This window comes from Ursus arctos, unplaced genomic scaffold (genome assembly GCF_023065955.2).
Source record: "Ursus arctos isolate Adak ecotype North America unplaced genomic scaffold, UrsArc2.0 scaffold_16, whole genome shotgun sequence".
Lineage (NCBI taxonomy): Eukaryota > Metazoa > Chordata > Mammalia > Carnivora > Ursidae > Ursus > Ursus arctos.
Window position 1 is genome coordinate 58,061,146 of NW_026622830.1, and position 15,536 is coordinate 58,076,681.

Sequence of the window (15,536 nt, forward strand, 5' to 3'; positions counted from 1 at the left end):
ACACCAATTCAAAGTCCCATCAGCCTAGGGTGTTCTGGATCCTCTCCACCCCCACCTCCACCCGGCATTTCTCTTTCACCGTGGTCACTGATATTTACGGCAGTAAGTGTAGAGAGGACGGGGAACACCCTCATTTGATGACTGGCCATTTTGGAAATCTCCTTTTGTGAAACACCTCTTTTTTCTAAAGAGTTGTCATTCCCCCTCCCCGACCCCCATCTGACCTGTAGGCATGCCTTACATATTCAGGGCACGAGGCCATTGTTAGACTCCTATCTTCTGTCACTCCAGGACCTGTCTTTCACTCTCTTGGTGGTATCTTGCAAAACTTATTTTAAAAATCTTTTTATTTTAATGTTATCTTTTGAGGAAGAAAGTTCATAATTTTTATGCAGCCCTATTTATTCGTTTCCTTTTTAGGAAATTCTTTTAATGTCTTGTTTATAAAATATTTGCCTACCCAAACGTTATAAGAAGATCTATTTTTTCTAAAGTTTTATTACTGATGTTTAAAAAAATGTAATAGTCTCACAAGGAAAACATGCAAACAAAGTAGTAAATACAATTCTTTTGGTTCAGTTAAGGGTGGAAAAAATGCAAGGTACACACAAGTTCTGCTAAGAGTCTTAAGTGTCCATCTTCATTAAAATACACAACTGCTGAACAATGAGTTTCCCTTCTACATCTACTCAGAGCGAGGTCAACAATTTACTGCAGATATTCTGCGTGGGGCGGTCATTTGTGGAAGCACACCAGAGTTCATTTTGAACCGAGGACTTACCAGGCGCTTCACATGCACTCTCTCCTAAGCCACACAGCTGTCAGAGAACAGAGTGCAGTGAGCCACGCTTGGCAGGCCAGGAGACGGTGCTCTGCAAGCAGCAGCGGTCGGTCCCGAGCCACGCTTGGCAGGCCAGGAGACGGTGCTCTGCAAGCAGTAGCGGTCGGTCCTGAGGCTGCACGCTCAGGGTCAGACAGGACACAGGAGGCTTTCACTAGGAATGTCATCTCATTTAATGATAAGGAAACAGGCTCTGGATCAAACACTGGGCGGCCTGGCTGCACATCCCTGCTGTGACCAGCCAGCACCCTGATGATGCTGACGATGGCCTCAACGGACACACATCATGACTACTCAGGGCCTGACAGTGATGGTTATGAGTACGTGACCCATGGCCTCCTTGTAGTCAGCCATGGGCCTGACAGAAGCAGGAAGGACGTGGGCTCTGCACCGGGACCGCCTGGGCTGGGACTCTGGCTCCGTGGCCCATCCATGGTCTGCCATCGCCTCTCTGCACCTTGGTGTCTTTGCAAGGTTGTCGGGAGCGCAGAACACTGAGCACACGCACCGGCACACAATAATCACGGGCTCCACGGATTACTTATCACCCTAGTAGTTACTCCACAAATACTGACTCCAGCACCAACCCCATCCTAGGCACAGCTCCCGGGGTTGGTAAGACCCAGTGAACAGAACAGGCAAAGTGCCGGCTCTCTAAAAGTTTATATACAATTTGTGGTGAAAGTCAGACAGCAAATACACAAACATCCGTGGGGTGGCAGTAAGCGTGACAAAGACAAATAAGCGAGTTAAGGGTGAATAACAAGTGATGAAGCATTATTCCACACAGGGTAGCTGGCAGAGGACACTCTGATTCAGTGACATCTGAATGAAGATCTGAGGGGAGGAAAGGAGTCATTCAGTCATGTGCAGGGACAAGAGTTCTGATCTGTTGGAAGAGAATGAGCGACGGCCCTGAGGCTAGCGGATGTGTGGGAAGGCAAAGGCAGCTCGAGCCCAGAGCGCAAGCACTGAGTAGGAGGGCTGCAGGGAGAGGTAGGATCGGGAAGTGGCAGATCACAGAGGGCCCTGCACGTCCTGACTACGGAGCTCGGAGCACTGGGAGCACAGCAGGGTCGTCACAGGATGTACGTTTCTCAGACCAGGCAGGTGACAGTGTGTAGGACAGACAACAGGGCCCAGAGGAAGAAGCAGGAGGCCCGGAGGTGAGGACAGTACCCTGGCTGAGAAGTAATGACCAGGTTAGTATCTCACCCTGTTTTCACTGATGGGAAAAACGCTTCAGGGCTTTAGGTAAGTGGCCCAAAGTCCCACAGGTAGGAAGAGGCAGACAGGGATTCCTCTGCAGCGAGTACATGCACAAATGCCACGGAGCAGAATGAAACTAAGAGAAGGCCCCTGTGGCTCAAAAACAGAGGAAGAGAACTGACCTTACGCTTGTGCTGGCAGGCCAGCTCTTCAGATCGTGGGAAGGATTCTGGTCCCTGCTTCAATCGGTACAGTCTGGCTTGTCTGTCCCCCCACAGCCCTGCTGAACTGCCCAAGGTTGCCTGATCTAATCGCATTCCATCACCCTGGTTCAGTCCTTAAACCACGGCACCCAACCCCCACAGCCTACTCGCCCACGAGTGCTGACATCCCCACTCCCCTCTCGTCCATGAAACTTACCATTCTCCTTACCCTTCCGTTACCATTCTAAGAGCCTGGCTGCATCCTGAGACACATTTCCACTATTCTGCTGTCTGCCATTCCATGGATTTCTGCATAGCAGCTAAATATAACAGGCCCCAAATACATCATCCTTTTGCTTCTTCTAAGAAATAATTTCCTATTAAGGCCACTGACACTAACCTCCTCAGTCTTACCACCAACAATGAGCACCAAGATATCCATAAGCTAATCAACTAATGGCGAGGTGGAGTAGGAAGTGTTTGGACAAAGAATCTGTTAACCTTGATACTGAGAAGGGTCAGCTAGCCAGTCTGTGTGTAGTGAAATAAACAAACCACCATTTCCAGAAACAACACAGATATTGTTGTTTCTTGATGGGTCCTGCAAATAATGTGGTATTGGACAACTCTTTCTTACAACAGACTTCCATTTAAAAATCCTCAAAAAAGGATAGAGATAGAAATTCATCATTAGGCAAAAATTACAGCAGTAATAGCTGTAAGAATCATCAATAGTACTGAGATTAATGGGTGAAAATCAATGAGAAACAGGATATCTGCATAGTCTCAATATATCCCCCCAGCACATACTTCTAATTACAAAAGAGAAAACAGTAACTTTACAGTGGAGAAACCTGGCTAGCACCTTAAACCAAATGATCCAAGTGAAAATCACCTGTAAAAAGGAGTCGCCTCATCATCACAGACTTCCCGATAAGCTGTGCTGTGACGGCTTCAACAGCCTGGCTGTCGTACTCTTGCCAACAACACGCAACGTCAATATAACCATGAAAAAAACCCCAGACCAACCCCAATTGGCAGACACGGTACAAATAACCAGCCACTATTCTTCAGAAGTGTCAAGTTCATGAAGGACATAGACAGACTGAGGAACTGTCCCAGATTAGAGAAGACGTAAGGAGACCGTGAACAGCCACACGGTATCCTAGACCAGGAAAGGGAGGGTAAGTGGGACAACTGTGGAAATTTGAGTAACATCTGTAGATCAGTTAATAGCACTGTATCCATGTTAAGTTCCTGGTTTCAATTCGTACTATGTTTATGAAAGTTTCAACATTTTAGGGGAGCGAGGTGAAGAGTATGCAAGGCTTCTGTCAACTATTCTTCCAACTTTTGATACATATTGAGAATCAAAAGAAATTCGCAGACTGATTGTTCCATAACCATGGTAACAACACCCGTAACACCCACCAGAACCAGAACCGCTCTCCAACCAGCCTCTCTGGAGCCAATCTGTGGCCGCAGACCCACCGGACACGGACAGACACTGACCTATCTCCCTGCTGCTCGTATCTGGTGCAGAAGCATCCAGTACATGTTTAACACCAGCAAACTGAAGTCCGTCCTCGGACGTTTTAAAGGTATCACTTCCAAACCTGTCAGAGCGCTCCTCTCTTTGTTGTCTTTCTGCTTTAAATCTCAGCAATGCAGGATTACAATGAAAGACTTACTTTTAAATGAAGGCATGAGCAGAGGCAGTGTCATTTCAAGGTAACACAGGAAACCATGAAACATAAATGAAAGCTTCCTAAACTATCATTATTCATTTTCACTTGTCATCTTTGAAAAATGGCACCTTTCCTCTCTATAAAAGACTTTTTCTCCTGCCGAGGTCTGAAACCAGTGGTGTCCTTGCAGAGCGAGGGGCTGCTACACGGCAGGGACAGAGCAGCGCTAAGCAGGACCGTGTCTTGGTAACAATGAGGAGGGTACTCTGCACTTGCTCGGCAAAGCCCCACAACACTTTCTCAAAGGCCACACGAGCCATGTCTCAGACCTGGCCCTCGAGGCCCTGGATTCGACAATCAAAAGGACTGGACCATTTCCCCCAAAGCTCAGACAGTCTATTTATACCTGACTAAGCCAAACAGACCACTCTACACAGGTGACTCCAGATACCCAAATTTAATTACCAAAATTTGGTTCATTAGAAAGATCTAAGTGCTAAACTTCGAAGTTGAAATCTGTCTGGTGGAAATCTCTCAAGACTGCAGGACACTGCTACAGTATCGATTAGGACGGTATTGTGACGTCCTGGGGTGTCTCCCTTATGGAGACTGGGGGGCAAGCTGCTCCTCCCAGAGAGGCTCTGGACGACTTCCCTCTGGTCCTTTACTTACATGAGCCACATTGTCTTACTTAACTGATGTGTTCCCAACAATATTCTTTTAAGGGTTTTTTTCTTCACTTTATAAAAGCTTATCATGCTGTATGTCATCTTCTGGGACTTACTTTTTTTTTAAATTAAGGTAAAATTCACATAACAAAAAATTAGCCTTTTTATAAAGTGTACAGTACAGTGGTACTTACTGTACTCACAACACTTTCCTGGAAGACTCAATTCTGCCACGAAGTTACGTAGCTAAGATTCGTCCATACTGCTGCACATCCCTACTGCTCGTCCATTTTCACTTGCATGACGTTCTTGCAACTCTAGCCCGGAACAGACACTAGAGATTTATTAACCTTCACATGTTTGTTTTTCTTTTCAAATGTGTCTTCTAATTGATTTGGGTGCTGAACTGAAAATGACCAACACTGAGTACCGTCCCCAATCCACAACCACCTTTGTCTCTGTGACTGTGTCTACAAAAACGAGGGTGCCTGCGCACGGGGCTCACCTCCTCTCACACTCTAGTGTGTTACACATATGGTTTCCGGCTAACGTGTTGCTCTGCTTAACAGTGGAAAAAATTATTATTTTTTGGAGAGAACCAGAGAAAGGACAATTGTAGAGAATCCTTTTAATTCACTGTCAGTCATAGCAGTCTCACTAAGGTCAGGACGAGTCACTACCTCATTTAATTGTAGCACGTGAACGTCAAGTACACACCCAGTCCTCTCAGGCGAGCCGGAGCGTACCGGGCTCGGCTCACGAGCCGTGCTGCCCGTTCATGAGATAATTAGATGTGGTCTCCTCAGGGCTCAGGAAGTCCTGCTGCACAAAAGAATGCTAACAGGACAGAAAGGAAAAGAATGAGGAATTGAGCTCTTCGAGCCGAGGCTGAAACAAAGGAGTCCTGACAAGAGAAGTGTGACTAGCCAAAGGCCATCACCACAGAACCCCTGAGAAGCTCAGGCAGTCCAGAGTCGGTGGTGCCACAAAGACAGACGGAACAGAAGTCTAGAAGAGATCACTGGTTAATCATTACCAGCCAATTTTATTTACACAGGAGTCGTAATTACAATCAGTAAGAAAATTAAGCAAAGACGTTCATCCTCTTGTGTGTGATTTAATATGCAAACAAATCAAGTGTGAGTCACGCCAAAGTAGGTATGTAATCTTACTTCCACTCCTCTGGTGGGTGTGCAAGTTCATACTTCTCCCTCACATTGGAGACACCCATATCCAAATGGAGCCAGTGAACCTCCTCTGACCGCAGGTGACTGAGGCGAAATCCATAGCAGGCCACGTGCTTTACTTTGTGACTGTCCACTATCTTCTGAATGATGCCCTAAAACATACCCCCCACAAAAATGACTGTTATAAACAAACAGAAAAAAAACAACTGTATGCTAAAAATTAATGCAATGTGCATTTCTTTTAGATAGTTAGCAGAAATCTTTGGTAAAAAGAGTATCAAGTTAAATAAATTACTTCATTTTTCTCAGGAATCTTTTGTCTCAAATAGTATTTTTATGAACAAGGAAAAGTTCTGAATAAAACACAAGAGGCTCTTCCCTTTTCATTAGTGATAACCGAGGCATGGAAACGTAACATGCATTTCTGCAGCTCTACCTCTGCGGCACCCCCAAAACCTGACCAAGCATTCCGGCCACCCCTGGAGGTCACGTGCTGAGAACTAGACCTAAGGAGGGGGTCCCACTTTCTGAACCCAGGACAGCATACTGGTTTAGACCAGGCTACAACTTCATGTCATTTCTTAAGAAACACAGTTAGAAACATACAATGAAGGCCACGCTTCTGATAGTATCGATGATGTAGGAGAAGTTACTGGAAGCTGGGCCTACCCAATCTACTATGAGCTCTCTGTCGCTTACAATGCAGCAATCTAAAATAGTCCCCAAACCTAATGCTCCTGACACACGTGCCCATGAGTTCAGAGTTGAAGGCGGCAGGGAAGGCTGCCTCGCAAAGATGAAGCTTATCCTGGGACGAGGGCAAGGAAGCCGTAACCCCGAGTCTTGACCTGTGCTCTCACGGTTGTGGAGGTCTCGTGCGTACAGGGATGTAAATGGGCAGCACATATGGAAGACTCACAGGGGAATACAGCAGAGACCATCCGCTCCCTTACGTGAAGGTGTGCTCATGATAACCACTGCACTCTTCTCAACACTTCAGGCCATTCATAATTTTTAATGAGGCTGCTATTAACATGCAAATGACTGCTAAAGAAAATCACTGTTTTTTTAAATTAGCAATTAACTGAAAGCATCATATTACTTGTAATATAAGGCACATCTTAAAAAGTTCCTACGTATACTAAATATGTCTATATTAGGGCATGATGCTGTTGATAATAAGAATGTTCCTATCCCTACTCATGAGAAAAGATAAGTAACGTGTCCTATATATGCAAAACCTGTCAAGGACCCAGTGTGTCCACACTAAAGGCATCACCACCTGCCCATGCTCAGCCTCCCCTTCAGACTACTGGATCCCAGGAGAAGGTTGTGTATCAAGCACGGGAGAGTGACATCATCGGGGAGAAAGCACGGACAAAGGACAGGCTGGAGGCGTCAAAGGCAGATGAGCTCTCTGTGGGACAGGAAGGATGTGTGCAGCCTACAGATGTCTGGGTGAAACTGAAGTAAGCATAAATGTCCTTCCTGGCTTTTGATTCAAGGCCCAGAATCTCTGTCAGGCCACCACGAAAGACGCTGCAGGTTGTGTCTACCCAAGGGCACCCAGCCACGGGGCAGCGGGAGCCGAAACCCAGCCCGCCCCCTAGTCTTCACCTCTTGTGCTCTGGGGCAGGGGATCTGCCTAGGGGGAAGAGACAGCCATTTCGAGTAATTCTTTCAGCGGCAACTTCTGCAGCTTCTCCTTGCCAACAACACAAATCCCTGAGCTGCACAGGACAGGCACTGGCGCCGCTTTCGAATTCCCACGAAAGCGCTTTGTCTTCCTGTCCCAGCTCTGCCAATTCACTACCGAGAGCACACCGACACCGGTGGCCCTCACTAAAGCTCGGGTTTTAGCACATCTCTTTACTCCACAGCAGCTCCCTGCTAGTACAGACTCCAGAGCTGCCTCTCTGCTGTTAGGGCCGAAGTTTATGTTCACATCCGTCCCCAACCCTCTGTCTCAGCAGGTCTGTCCTTCGGGGACAAACGGTTTCTTACTGTTGATGTACCATCCACAGTCTGAGGGAAATCCCACCCTTTCTGGATGCCCTCCCTGATGACCCCTAGCAAAGGTTATCTTCATGACCTCTCAAGGAATGGGCACACAGATGCCTACCTGCAGAGAGGCAAGTGTACGGACGCTTAGTCCAGAGCTGCGGAGCCCAGGGGAAAGGCAGGCTCCCACTCTGGAGTTTTATGGGATAGATACAGTTTTAGTCCATTCACTTGATCACGCCACCTGAAGACACCCAGTGTGACCTCAGGTTGGGTTCTGTTGAACAAAGAGTTCCCATCCTGCAGGACCTCCTCATTAAACAAGGTAGCAACTTTCACTTTCCACTAAAAAATTAAAAGCAATAAACACACAGACATTTCCCTTTATTTCACGTTTTGCTTTTTCTTTATGCTTCCATACTGTGTTCTGTCCTGTTTCTCTAGAACTCCTGAATATCTCACTGCTGACTCAGTTTGAATGGTGGCCAAGATTATGAATACACAAGGACTTCTATATTTGAAGCTCAGTACATACACTCAGTAACTTAAATAATTTTGAGAACCAAATATTTGGTTCTGCATAACTGAAAAATAACTTTGAGGACTAGGTATTTAGTAAGGAATGCATACTCAAAAAAAAAAACCAAAAAACAAAAAACCCCAAACCCAACATTACTACCATATGGAAAAGTATGCATGTATTATTTCTGGAAGACGTACATTCAGAAAAAGATCTCTAGGGAGATAACAGGACAAGGCTTTATAATTTGCCACTAATGGCAGCTGAATTACATTTAAATTTCTCATCCTGGTTTGATGTCCCAGGACAATCCTACCCTACAGTAGATAAACCTACACTTTGCTACTCTGAACTATCCCTTTACTCATCTGTATCATATCCCAGAATTTGGAAATATATAATTTTCCTGATTAATTTTCACATGAGATATTCGCAGGAAAAGAATTCTTCTTGAGGATGAAAAGACACTAGCCAGTGTGTACACGAGGCTTCCATCTTATCAGGAACAGAGCACGTAGCCTCAGAGCCATTCTACTACGGGGGGACAGTTATTGTCTTGTCAGCTTCCTTGCTCCGGGGGAGAAAGGGAAGTGGAGGTGCACGCAATTCTGCTATGAACGAGCTTCTAGCTGGCATCGTACACATGCAGCAGCACTGCTTAGAAACACGCACTGGGTCAAAAGCTACTTTAAAATGTGACGTTTTGGAAGTATGGCCACCAGGGAAACTATACCAATTATACTTGGCACACAATGTTAGAGACTGTCCTTCACCTCATGCCAATGCTGGGTAAAATTAATCTTAAAGTGTTTATCGATGTGACGGACCATAGAAGGGGGGGCATTTCATTATTATAATTTACATTTCCCTCATTATATACTAGTGAGATGACACTGTACTTTCATTTCTAAAAGTTCTTTTTATGATTCTGCTTGGTTCCACTTGGTCACTTATCTTTCAGACTATGCTCTAGAAAGAAATAATGACCTTTCCACTGGTAGAAAGAAATCCTGCAAACCATTCCTTCATGTTCATCCACTCTTGAATGTTCACTCACTCTTTTGGTCATTTGCATCTAGCCTACATCTGGTGGTAAGACAGCACCCTTAGCCTCCAAAGCCTTAATCTAGAAGGAGAGAGGTGAGCATGAACAGTCTGTGGGGAAGGTGGCAACAAGATAACAAGAGATACTTGCTGTGTCTAGCTGTCGTCTCACAGTGATTTGCAAGATGTCTTTATTCTGAGAGAGATCTAAAACCACACACTGTGTTGTAAACAGTGCTCGTGTCTCTACTTCCCCCCAGGAGTTACAAGTGCACTCATCACTACTGATCTGTTTGTTACAACATCCAGCCGCTATTTTTCTGCGTCTCTCTTTCAGATGCTCCTCACAGTAAGGAAACTGACAGCTGTTACTGTCCTCGGCTCCTCCTGTGCAGGTCTTTCTGTACCACAAAGAAGGCGTGGAGATCCACACCCTGCTCTCCAACATGAGTGCAGCCCTTCTGTCGGCTCAGCACTCACGCAGAAGTCGGCCCCAACTCGGCCAAGACAAAGCACGCCTGTGTCTATCTGCTCCCTACTGCTGCTGTAACCAATAACCACACACGGAGGGGCTTAAAAGAACACAAACGTATACTTCTCCGTTCTGGAAGATCCCAAATCTGAAATGGGTCTCACTGGGCTAAAATCCAGGTGTTGGAAGGGATGTGCTGCTTTCTGGAAGATCTCGGCTGGCCTTCTCCAGCTGCTAGAGGCCCCTCTGTGCATCTGCACTGCAGCCAACCCTTCATCCGCAGTCCCCTCCCTCGGACCACAGCCAGAAAAGGTCTGCGGCTCCTCATCTCCCCCATCTCACGGTCCTCTTCATCTCGGTAACATCTTCAAAGTCCCTTCTGCCATGGAAGGTCACATATACACAGTTCTAGATTAGGATGTGGACGTCTTTAAGGGCCATTCTTCTCCCTACCACAATCGCCACCTCTAAGCATCTAGTGATAAGAGAATTCTTTCTCATGCTCTTACTGTCCCATATTCTTCTTAACACTGCTTTTGAGTCTGTTTTTTTCCTTAAGGATTTTCTTTCTAGTTTCTTCCTGGACGATATTCTCCCTCCATTAAAGGAATAATTTAACTAAAATCTCTGTAGTCCTTTCCTGCACCAAAGTTATCTGAAAAACCATAATCAGTGTTCGAGCTTTTAAATGCGCATTCACCCGATCCTCTATCAGACAGAAGAAGTTTACGTCTGAGACACACATAAGGCATCTGTGACACCACCTAGCAGTGAACACTGGAGACCACGGGACTACCACACACGGAGTTCCCCAGGCAGCCCTCTGGGCTGAACTCAGGGAAAACTGCCCGCTGGCTGCCTTCCCCTACAGCCACTAGCCATTCTTAGCACAGCACTGTTCACAGAGCTCCTAACTCCCACAAACTCAGAGAATCCCACACTGTTCACGTGTCTGCCCACTCTGGTCAGCAAGCCGATTTTAAATTGGTCAGAATGCTTCTCTCTACTGTTATTCTTCCTACTACCAGCTTGGTTACAATAGTTAGTCCTAATCCAACCAACTCCATTCACCTTTTAGCAAACTACAGGACTGAATTTCTTGTGTTCACTTCCTCTTGCAGGTTCAGGTAATTACATCACCTTCCTCTAGAGGCTCACGACGAGCACTGAAACCTCGCAGTGTACTACGTAGTCAGGAAAGGGCACTGGGCCTGTTAATAAACTTGAAGATAACTTTGAAGGTGACAAGAATATTGTCCAACAACTCAACTGCAACTTAATCTTTAGCAGCATTATATGGTATTTGCCCAGATTTGGTGTCTGGGTAGAAAATGGATTATTCTAGACCCTGTGATTTAAGGAAAATAGTAACAAGGTAGGAATGAAGGTCTAACAGAAGTTATCAGTAAGGACAGGTATGGTTTTCAATAGGTGTAATCTCTGATTATCAATTCAATTTCTTTTACGGTCATCAGTCTACTACTTTCTACTTCTGCAACCAATGTTCCTAATTTACATTTCTGTCAGAAGTACTCCATTTCATCTAGGATTCGTGTAGTTACTCCAATGGGGTTCTGTCAAGCACCAGTCTGTGTGCCTGCTAGGCCCTGCTGAAGATGCCGGGGACAATACCAGGAGGCAGAAAGGCCCCTGCTGTCACAGAGCTTACGGTCTAGGGAAGAAAGCAGAGAATAAAAGAGCAAACCAATCAAGAAACAAGACAATCTCAGCAAGGACCAATCATCATCCAAATGGGGTGACGGGCAATAGAAAAGGTGGCAGAGAGGGAGCTCTCCGGGGCTGGGAGGCCGAGGGAACGAGGGCAGTCACTGGAAATAAGAACAGGCCACAAAGAGCCAGATCCTGTAGGTCCTCGTAGGCTGCTGAAGGAATCTGGCTTTCCTCTGAGAGAAATGGGGAGTTGCTGGAGGTTTTGAGCAAATGACTGATTACAAGACTGGCATGTTAGAGAAACAGCGCAGGAAGCTGAAAGTCAAAGGGAGCGAGCTGGAGGAGAGAAGGTCATGGGGCGTGACAGGGAGAGGAGAGTCAGGGGCTTCTGAAGGACCTGAACGTTCACCCTACATGAGACAGGAAGCCACAGGAAGGTTCTGAGTTGAGGAGTGACACGCTCTGGCTTTCGTTTTCATAGGGTCACCTGGCTGCTGGGCTGTGAACAGACTCAGGGGTTCCAGGGGGACAGCGGGATGTCAGGAGACCATGTGGCTCGAAGAAGGTGTCGCAGTAGGGGTCAGATGAAGTGGGAGGATTCTAGGTGCATCTGGTGACCGTGTGGCAGGACCGTCTAACGTACTGGGTGTAGGACGTAAGCAAAGGAGGAGGAACAGATGATTCTAAGTGTCTGAAAGAAGGGAAGCCCTCAGACTGACACACAGTCCTTTCAGAGTCAGAAGCGTAGAGACGGAGGAGAGGGGCAGATGCAGCTGGGCGGCACACAGGTCCCAAGTTCAGAGGGAGACCAGTCAGAATGAGGGCAGGTGTGGAAAAGGCAGAGCTGGATTAAACGGTGGTCACAGCTTGAAGAGACCAAGAAGATGGAGGAGAGGTGCACGGGGGCTGCACGGAGACCACAGCACGGTGGTGACCTGTGGCCGCCTGCATCCCTACAGCACTTCTTTCTGGGTTCACGGATCTGTTCTATTATGTCTCCTGTTTTCTTAAAGACAGCCTGTGGGATTAACGGTCTACACCCTTATTTCTCTAAAGACATCTTCATTCCCAGTCTTCATGATTGGTAGTCTGTCTGGAAGACTTCTGCGGTACAACTTACTTTCCTGAGCCCTGAGAAGATGCTGTTCCAGTGTTGTCCTGCATCCAGCACTGCTGATGAAAAGTAAATGTCATTCTGTTTCCCAAGTAGGGGATTCCTCTGGTAGAATCTGGAATTTTCTATACACCCTTATTATTCTGAAGTACCACTACAATGTTTCTAGATGACCATTCTAATTCAATATAGTCCAGCATGAGTTAACCCCAATCTGAGCTCCGGAGCTGCCTGGGGCCTGCTACTGACCCGGGGCCAACGCTATGGCCGAGGTAGGTGATGTCTGCCTCCGTGGGCTGCTGCTTATTTAGGGGCAGGATGCACCAGTCTGCCAGCACTTGGCAGGAATCATGACCGGCGTTATGACTCGCACCTGATTTTGGTCGCATCTGGGCAGCCACACCAGTCAGGTTGAGGCAGATGACGTAGACAGAACGTGCTTACGTGCCCATCTCACAGACCCCCCCCCCCCTGCCCGAAGAAGGTGCTGGGCCTCCTCCTACACAGGTGGCCACGTGGGCCAGGGATGGCCTCCGAGTGTCCGAGGCCATGAGGCCTGCACCTGAGACACTGCTTTGTACGCTTTGCCTATAAATGGTGGAGTCCTAGGAATCCTTTCAACAACCAAACATTTAAATTAATTAAAGTAGCACATATCTGTAAAAGGAGTAAAATTACTAACTGCAGCATGAGAAATAAAACCTCTATAATGAATTACAACAAGAATCCAGATATTTTCTCAACATCTCCAAAGGTGCTGGTTCTTGAGTCAAGCAAATTACTTTCTACTGAGCACAACTGTCTAGCAGAAATGAAAATGCAAGCTGTACATGTTCCTTTAAAATTTCTAAAAATAAATAAATAAATAGAAATGGGTGAATTCCATTTTAATAACATTTTATTTCACCTACTATATGTCAAGAACATGATCTTTTCAACAGGCAATCAAAACAGGTTATTAATGAGATATTTTACCTTCTTTTTTCACACTAAGTCTTCAAAACCTTGTATTTTTACACTTACAAGACATCGGCTGAGACTGGCTACGCCCGAGTGTCCACCTGCTGCACACGGCGACCGGAGCAGGCAGTGCAGCAGGGTGGGGTCTGAATCGAATTATTCAGCTCCTTTGGGTTGTTTTCTAATATTCGGTTACTTTGGATAACAGTAAGCGATCTCTTTTCAGAAACTGGGCGGCCTGGCTTCCTCTTTGCTACCATTATTAAATGGTCTGTTGCTTTCTACCAAGTGCCTATGCTTCCACTCTGAACTCAGCCCCCCACCCCATTTCTGCCGGAGGTCACTGGGCCTCAAATGCTGCCACGTTCCTTCCACTGTACCCCTAACGATATATGCCGGTTCCTTTATCTGTAGTGTTCCTTGTGTGGTGCTTCTTGGGGAGAAAGACTGCATGGACATGTGCTTCAGTACTCTTCTGTTCAGTTGTGCAAATCCATTACTTTAGAATTAAACTACTGCATTTTCAAATGTTATAGCATTAAATGAATGTGAGTGATGAATAACGCCCACCTTCCATCACAGGAAAAGCTGTGGTGAACCAATGCCAACTCAGAGTTCTTTGCCTCAAGGTGAAAATCATCAACTGATGGGACTTATTTAATTTCAAACATTTATCAATTACTATGAAGTAAAACCACCTGGTTCTCAGGCACATGGATTTGCTCATACTGATCTTCATAAAAGTCCGACAAATATGTTCTCATAACTTAGGAATGTGAATCTGGTTTAAGTTCTTCTTCACAATATAAATGTTTTCATCTGGTAAGTTTGTAACATTGGCTAAAGGCTTGACATGTGCCCAGGGATCATTGGTTTTCTCCTTGATATGGATCCTCTTGTGTATAGTAAATTTGATACCAAAACACCTTTGTCGCGGAGCCTTTCCACGGTGCATTTTCAGTTATAATCAATCTTGAATGTTTGCTAAATGTCTTGTCAAATTCACATCTCTGAAAGGGCTCCCCTCCTGTACAAATACTCGGAAGTTTATTAAGGCTAATGCAGTGCTTTAAGAGACTTCCTCATTCACTGTAACTGAAATTCACAAAGACTAGAACATATACTAAGAGCCTTCCCGTAAGCTCTACATTTGCAAGGTTTCTCTCCAATATGAATCTTCCAGTTAACATTAAGGTAGAACACTGGCTGCTGGCCTTTCTACCAAGTGACTCTGTTTATAAAATTAAATATAAAATAAAACTATGGGAAAGCTAGAAAAAGCCATCAAGCTTCATAAAAAGTTGAAGCTTTTTAAAACAAGAGACTACTATATTTCAATTATACCGCAAGTAGATGTTAGTACATATTTAAACCCTGAATGAATTATTCACCTTTGAATAATCCATCTGAACAGTGAGTACTGCAATATTATAGAGGTAATGGAAATTACATAGAACTTCAATGTAATACTGTGCCCTTCAATCTAAATTCTGTCAATCCCTTTAATTTGCTTAAAAGTACTTAAGGCATATAAGTTTAAGAGCAGCAGATTAAATAGCTTCATTAGTATAAAAAGAAAGGGGGGAAAAAAGATGTATCTGTTCATCCTGGCATTGGACACTGTCCTCCTTAGAGATGAACACGGAGTAGGCAGAGGGAAGGAAGGAGCAGTTTCTCTGTAACACCTGGCCAAAGTAAACACCTGCTGAAAACTGGCGTCCTGAACTCAGTTTTCTGAAACCACACCGCTACCCTCTCATCCCCCACTCTCAGCAATCTTGGCCCACGAAGCGCCTCTCACCTCTCTTGGCCACGATGCTCACTGACCGCCCACAGGCTACCACCTACACTCAACATTACTCACACAGGCAACCTCGCCACCAGGATTGCCTTGGGAAGCACACTCTGCACTGCAACTAAGGCCATGGGTGTCTCCTCCCCACCACAGTAGACAGTAA

The 15,536-nt window shown here is 45.7% G+C and overlaps 1 protein-coding gene across 1 annotated transcript in view; it reads right to left on the bottom strand.

Moving 5' to 3' along the window:
- Positions 1 to 343: 343 nt before the first annotated feature.
- LOC125282215 (focal adhesion kinase 1-like) overlaps positions 344 to 15,536 on the bottom strand; it is a 60,170-nt gene continuing 44,977 nt past the window's right edge. Inside the window, exon 5 of the mRNA XM_057312998.1 lies at positions 344 to 5,948. Within this exon, the coding sequence (XP_057168981.1) occupies positions 5,778 to 5,948 (171 nt within the window). The 3' untranslated portion in view covers positions 344 to 5,777. The remainder of the gene's footprint in view (positions 5,949 to 15,536) is intronic.